Consider the following 6,213-nt stretch of genomic DNA (forward strand, 5'->3'; position numbering starts at 1 on the left):
AGTTCTCCTGACCCCTGAGCCAGTTCCTGACCTTGTCTCAAATCCTATTAGCTCTTTATCTTTAAAAAAGAAATGTGGTATTGAAGACATGGCTTAGCCATTCTCCCAGAAGACCTTGGTTCCTAGCACTTACATGGCCTCTCATAATTGCTTCCAGGGATCCAATGTCCTCTCGTGGCCTACTGAGAAAGGGCACAGGGCATGCACATGGTACACAAACATGAATACAGGCAAAACACTCAAGTACATAAAAATTAAATCTTTTAAAAATATACATATTTAGTCAGGCAAGTCAGTGCCTTTAATACCAGCACTTGGGAGGCAGAGACAGGTGTATCTCTATGAGTTCGAGACCAGTTTGATCTCCAGAGTGAGTTCCAGGATAGCCAGGACTACAAAGAGAAACCCTGTCTTTAAAATACAAAACAAAAATATTTGGTGACAAGACTTGGACACACAAAGTAGTGGCAGGAGAGTCAGGAGGGATTCAAGTCCAACTGCAGCTATATAAGAAATTTGAAGATAGCCTGAGATATATCTGACTAAAAAAAAGAGGGGGCTGAAAAAATGGCTCAGGCTGCTCTTCCAAAGGACCTGGGTTTGATTGCATTAGCAGCTGTGTGGAGGTTCACAGTCATCCTTAACTCCAATTCCAAGGGGTTTTCTCCCTCTTCTGGGTCTTGCTGGGCACCAAGCACACTTAGTGCACAGGCAGGCAGAACATCCATACATGTTTATTTAAATTTTAATTCTAAAAGACTCACGTAAAAAACAAACAACAAGGAAAAAAACCACATTCGATTGCATGTCAGTTTCCTTCATTGAATACATTTTCCTTGTTGTTGGAGACAAGGTTTCACTGTGTAGTCCTAGCTAGCCTGGAACTCACTATTTAGATTACTCTAGTCTCTGCCTATTGTCATTTATACTTTTTGCCAGTTTAAGAACCTAAAATCTGGTGTCACGTGCCTTTAATCCCAGCACTCTGGGAGGCAGAGGCCAGCCTGGTCTACAAAGTGAGTCCAGGACAGCCAAGGCTAACACAGACCATGTCTCGAAAAACAAAACAAAAAGAACCTAAAATCTGAGGTAGCGGGGCATTCAAGAAACATCTAACATAGTTCATTGTTGAACCCTTGGCTTGCTTGCCTAAGTGCCCACTAAGTGCAATCCTTGTCACTTCCCTTGAACTAAAAGGGCACTAGGATTGGATTGGATTATAGTTGACTTGTAGACCTTTGAAATTATAACAATATAGAAAGAAGCCAGGAAAGTGCTGAACACCCACAGCTTGAAAGAAAGTGCATTTGCTCTTTGTTCCAGGGATTTTATTTCTTAGCTGTTGACTTTTGTCTGGGGGCCCATGCAGCATGTATATTTGTGAGAGACTAGACTGTTGAGTCTTGCTTATGTTCCTGTGAATGCTTCCTTTTTCTGCCCACAAAACTTTCCAGGAGATCATCAATGAGTGGGATAAACAGGAGCACATCGCCCAAGAGAAGGCAGAGCAAGAGAGCAGCCTGTACAGATATCGGACCAGGAGCTGCAGGGCAGCCCTGAGTGAGGAGGAGGAGGAAGAACTGGAGCTCAGGAAGCTGTTCCCACTGCATGACCAGGTAGCAAGATAAGCTGTCGTTGTGTCAACATCCAGTGCTTCCGTCATAATGCCACTGTTCTCCTAATGGTTCATACGCCACCTCTGCATTTTCTACTGCTTATAACCAGATGTACTGTTTCATTGCTGTTTAGGACTTTGCAGATATTTTGGTGGAACCAACACTAGAGGAGCAAAAAGGAGCTTCGGATGGGCAGAAAGAGGAGGCAGCCACAGACCCAGCTCTCCTGTCCCAGAGTTCAATGCAGGCAGTGATGTTGATACACCAGGAGCTATGCCTCAGCTTTGCACGGTCCCTTTGGTACCAGCAGACAGTGGCACCACATGAAGCAAAGCACTACCTCAGCCTCTTTCTGTCTTGCTATCAGACTGGAGCATCGCTGCTGACACACTTCTACCCTGTGATGAGTATGGATGCTGTCTTTAATACTGGGGGAATCAAATGAGTACATGATACCCTGTGATGGGTATGGAGGCTATCTTCAATACGCAGAGGAATCGGAATGAATACATGATATTGCTACTCCTGGAATAGCAGTTAAGATAGTGACATTCTCATTTTCTTTTAGTTCCTAGTTAGCATAGCTTAAATTTTTAATAAATTGATTAAAAACTGCAATAATGCAGATTCTCATTAGCATCCTGTGAGAAAGGTTTTGGACTTCCCTTATGTGGTGGTTTTCCTTGAATTGTTTACACTTTTTCTCTCATAGTCTTGACACTTTTCTAACAGATTCATGGGGGTTGTTGAGACTTTGTTTATTTTTTATGGTACTGGGAGTAAAAACCTTGTGCCTCACATACTAAGGTACATTCCTTGCCTCTAACTACATATGTATATTCCCCCTCACCAAGACAGGTTTCTCTGTGTAGCCTTGGCTGCTGGACTTGCTTTGCAGACTAGGCTGGCCTTAATCTCCGAGATCTACCTGCCTCCACCACCCCAAGTGCTAGGAGGATTACAGGCCTGTGCCACCACACCTGGCTCGCTCTCTCTCTTTTTATTATTATTATTATTATTATTATTATTATTATTATTATTATTATTATTATTATTATTATTCAAACAATCTGGGAACTCTGCAATTCTAGGAGATTCACAGAATATAGTTGGTATCAGTTAGTTATATGACGTTTCCAACGTGGTTTCATCAGTTACTCATCCTTTGGAAGGAGGCTTTGGTCGATAAGTTAATTGTTTCTGACATCTTTATAATTTACTGTAAAACTATCTTGCTGAGTTCACTGACTAATGATCTTGTTACCCTCACAGGAGTTGAGCTGAATGACCAGCTCTTAGGAAGTCACCTATTGGCCTGCACTCTCTCCTATAACACTCTCTGTGGGGAGGCCACCTCAGACCTGATGATGAAGCCTGAGGGGCCCTATGATTTCTACCAGCACCCCAATGTGGCAGAAGCACGGGAGTGCCAGCCTGTGCTTCAAGGCTTTTCAGAAGCTGTCAATGAGTTGCTGCAGGACTGGCCAGAGCACCCCGTTCTTCAACAGGTAGTATAGCCAGTTAGGAAAGAGCGAGTTGCCTGCCCACAGATGCAAGTTTATCCAGAGGATGTGGCCTCAAACTATCTCCAAGGATGTTGGCTTATATGTTTATACGTAGCAACAAAGGCTTACCTCTAACCCAGTGAGGTTCTCATCACAGAATTACAGGATGTTAGCACATTTCATAACTTTTTTAAAGGCTGGGATAAACTACTTATTTGTTTATTTATTTATTTACTTACTTACTTATTTAGTTATTATGAATACAGCACTCTGCATGTACACCTGCAGATCAAATCACATAGATGGTTGTGAGTTTCCACGTGGTTGCAGGACCTTTGGAAAAGCAGTCAGTGCTCTTAACCTCTGAGCCATCTCTCCAGCCCCATTTTATAACTCTTAATGTAGAGAAAAACAAACTGTCAGAATTAGTCTTATTTTCAGAATAAGGCAACTTATAAAAGTTTCCTTCAGTCAGGTTCCAAGGCCATGAAAGTTCTCTTCCACAGTCTTTTGTAGGTGTTTGTGAAGCACAGAGTAAAAATTCCTGTTAGGACTCTTCGCTCTCAGTTACTGATGATTCCAAATCCTTTTTTTTTAAGCTGCTGATTGTAATGGACAGAATTCGTGGTTTCCCGCTTTCCAGTCCCATCTCAAAGCTCCTGAATGGCTTAGAGATCCTTCTGTCAAAGGCACAAGTAAGATGACTTCTTCTTTTCCTTGTTTAGCTTTTGGTATTTGGACAAGATGTCTCTTGATATCTGTGTTAGAACAGAAAGGTACAGTTTGGTTTAGAGATAAGGAATCTTGCTGAGTCCTTCTGAGTTGGGGTGAGGTCAGTGCTAGTGAGTGGGTGTGCTGTTGGGGAATAGCAGCTGTTTGGAGGGTGGCCTGGTGGCGAGGAGCTGAGTGTGCTGGAACAAGACTGGCCTGCACCATGTCTGTCTCCACATACCTCCAGTGGTCTGCTGTCTTCCCACCTGACAGGAAGTAGTCAGATGAATTTGTTCAAGGATAAAGAGCCAGCAGCGGGAATTCTGACACAGTCACAGACTCTGCCTTTGGCTCTGCTGGTGTTGTATCACATGACCATTTGTTGTGACTGGTAAAATTGTAATAGATCTCTTGAGGAAAGTCTGAGGTGTTACTGAGGGGACTAAGGGGCTGATGATGGCAGTGAAAGGGCTTTGTTTCTTTAGGATTGGGAGGAGAATGCAAGTCGAACATTGTCTCTCCGGAAACATCTTGATCTAGTCAGTCAGATGATCATTCGATGGCGTAAGCTGGAGCTGAAGTAAGTGACCTTTCCTGCCTGCCCCTGGATTTATGTGTGTAACACACAGACAGCTACAGCATGTGCTTTAACCACAGAGTTTAAAGCAAGCCCTAAATAACAGGCCAAACAATCCTGTATTAATTAAACAGGCTAGACATCTGAGGCAGCAAATCAATTATGAGTCTGTGATTTCAAATGGATTTACCTAAATGTCTCCACTGCCTTTTCTTTCTTCTTTTTTTCACTCCTCCCTTATGGCCAGCTGCTGGTCAGTGAGTTTGGATAACACCATGAGACGCCACACTGAGAAGTCCACCAAGCATTGGTTCTCCATCTACCAGATGCTGGAGAAGCACATGCAGGAGCGCACCGAGCAGCAGGAAGGTAAGGCGGGCAGCTTGCATGCGCTCTAGGGGCCAGGCACGCCGTAAAGCTAGGCCACTTCTTCTGTATGCCCAGGACATTGTCTTGCTATAAGTAGTAGTTGACATGCTTGAATTAAAGCTGCTTCATGCTGATGTTTTATAATTTGCTGTTACATATAGGTCTTATGCGTAAGTCAATCACTGTAAACATAATCATTGCTTCAATTTGATGTGGTCCCTACCTACTGGTTTTTGGTCCTTTGATGCATGGTACACTGTATGCATTTTAGGGATGGAAGGGGTGGTTGAAGGTACATGTGTGCTTTGCTCTTTGAATCTTTCTAAAGATGACAAGCAGATGACCCTGATGTTGCTGGTCAGCACGTTACAAGCATTCATTGAAGGGTCTTCGTTGGGAGAGTTCCGTGTACGACTTCAGATGTTACTGGTTTTCCATTGCCATGTCTTACTGATGCCTCAAGTTGAAGGAAAAGGTGAGGATTTTTTTCCTCATTTACTATGCACTCTTTGAGACACAGTCTCATTGTGAAGCTGTGGCTTGCCTGGAGCTTGCTGAAAGATAAGCTCCATGTAAAGACTGCTGGTGTTAATTACTATGCCAGCAGATTTGGGATTAAGTCATCACTATCAATTGAGTGGAGATTGTATGTGAATGAGCAGTTGAAGTGAACATTTTAATATGTCATTTTTTAATATAAGAATATAAGCATAATGTCTATATTGATTTTATGAATGTTAGACAAAGAATTCTAAGGATTAGGGCGATTCTCAGTATATAATCTGTAAGAAAAAAAACGGCAGTAAATCTGCTATAAGTTGAAATGAAAATAGGGCAGCTTTTACTGCCTGCATTTTTGAGGGGTGCTAAGCTCAGACAGGTTTTTAATGAACCTGACCGTGGAATGTGCTATAATTTTATGGTGTGGGTTGGGAAGAAGGCTCAGGCTAGTACGAAGACCGTGTACAGTGAGTGTAACATGTTTTTTCCTTTTCAATCCTTCCAGATTCGCTTTGCAGTGTTCTATGGAATTTGTACCATTTTTACAACCAGTTTCTTGAGCCGGTTCAAGCTAAAATTGTGGAACTTCGCTCCCCCATAGAAAAAGAACTTAAAGTAAGATGGATAGCTGTCATGATTATCCTTGAAAGAACAAAATCAGCCTCTTTCTCTCTTTTTTTATTTTTTAAAAGTTCTGTTATTTGATCCTTAAAATAGCGCGATGGGGACAAGGCAAGGTGCTGTAAAAGTTTACTGGAGAACCACTCTGCTGGTCTTTGTCTATCTCAGATGTGTGCCACATTATATGGGACATTTGCTATGGAGTGCCTTAGGGCAAGGAGACTCCTCTATTTTTTAATACTTCAGTGATAATAAGTAGGGTTGATCATGGTGGTTTTTAAGCTGGAGTACCTATCAAATGAGTTATTGATGG

The 6,213-nt window shown here is 42.4% G+C and overlaps 1 protein-coding gene across 1 annotated transcript in view; it reads left to right on the top strand.

The window, feature by feature from the left end:
• Mdn1 (midasin AAA ATPase 1) overlaps positions 1-6,213 on the top strand; it is a 127,424-nt gene that overhangs the window by 89,663 nt on the left and 31,548 nt on the right. The window contains exons 64-71 of the mRNA XM_051161188.1: positions 1,455-1,616; positions 1,750-2,023; positions 2,889-3,124; positions 3,721-3,816; positions 4,318-4,412; positions 4,657-4,778; positions 5,107-5,253; positions 5,785-5,894. Coding sequence (XP_051017145.1) covers positions 1,455-1,616; positions 1,750-2,023; positions 2,889-3,124; positions 3,721-3,816; positions 4,318-4,412; positions 4,657-4,778; positions 5,107-5,253; positions 5,785-5,894 — 1,242 coding nt within the window. The remainder of the gene's footprint in view (positions 1-1,454; positions 1,617-1,749; positions 2,024-2,888; positions 3,125-3,720; positions 3,817-4,317; positions 4,413-4,656; positions 4,779-5,106; positions 5,254-5,784; positions 5,895-6,213) is intronic.

This window comes from Acomys russatus, chromosome 2 (genome assembly GCF_903995435.1).
Source record: "Acomys russatus chromosome 2, mAcoRus1.1, whole genome shotgun sequence".
In the NCBI taxonomy this organism is placed as follows: Eukaryota; Metazoa; Chordata; class Mammalia; order Rodentia; family Muridae; genus Acomys; species Acomys russatus.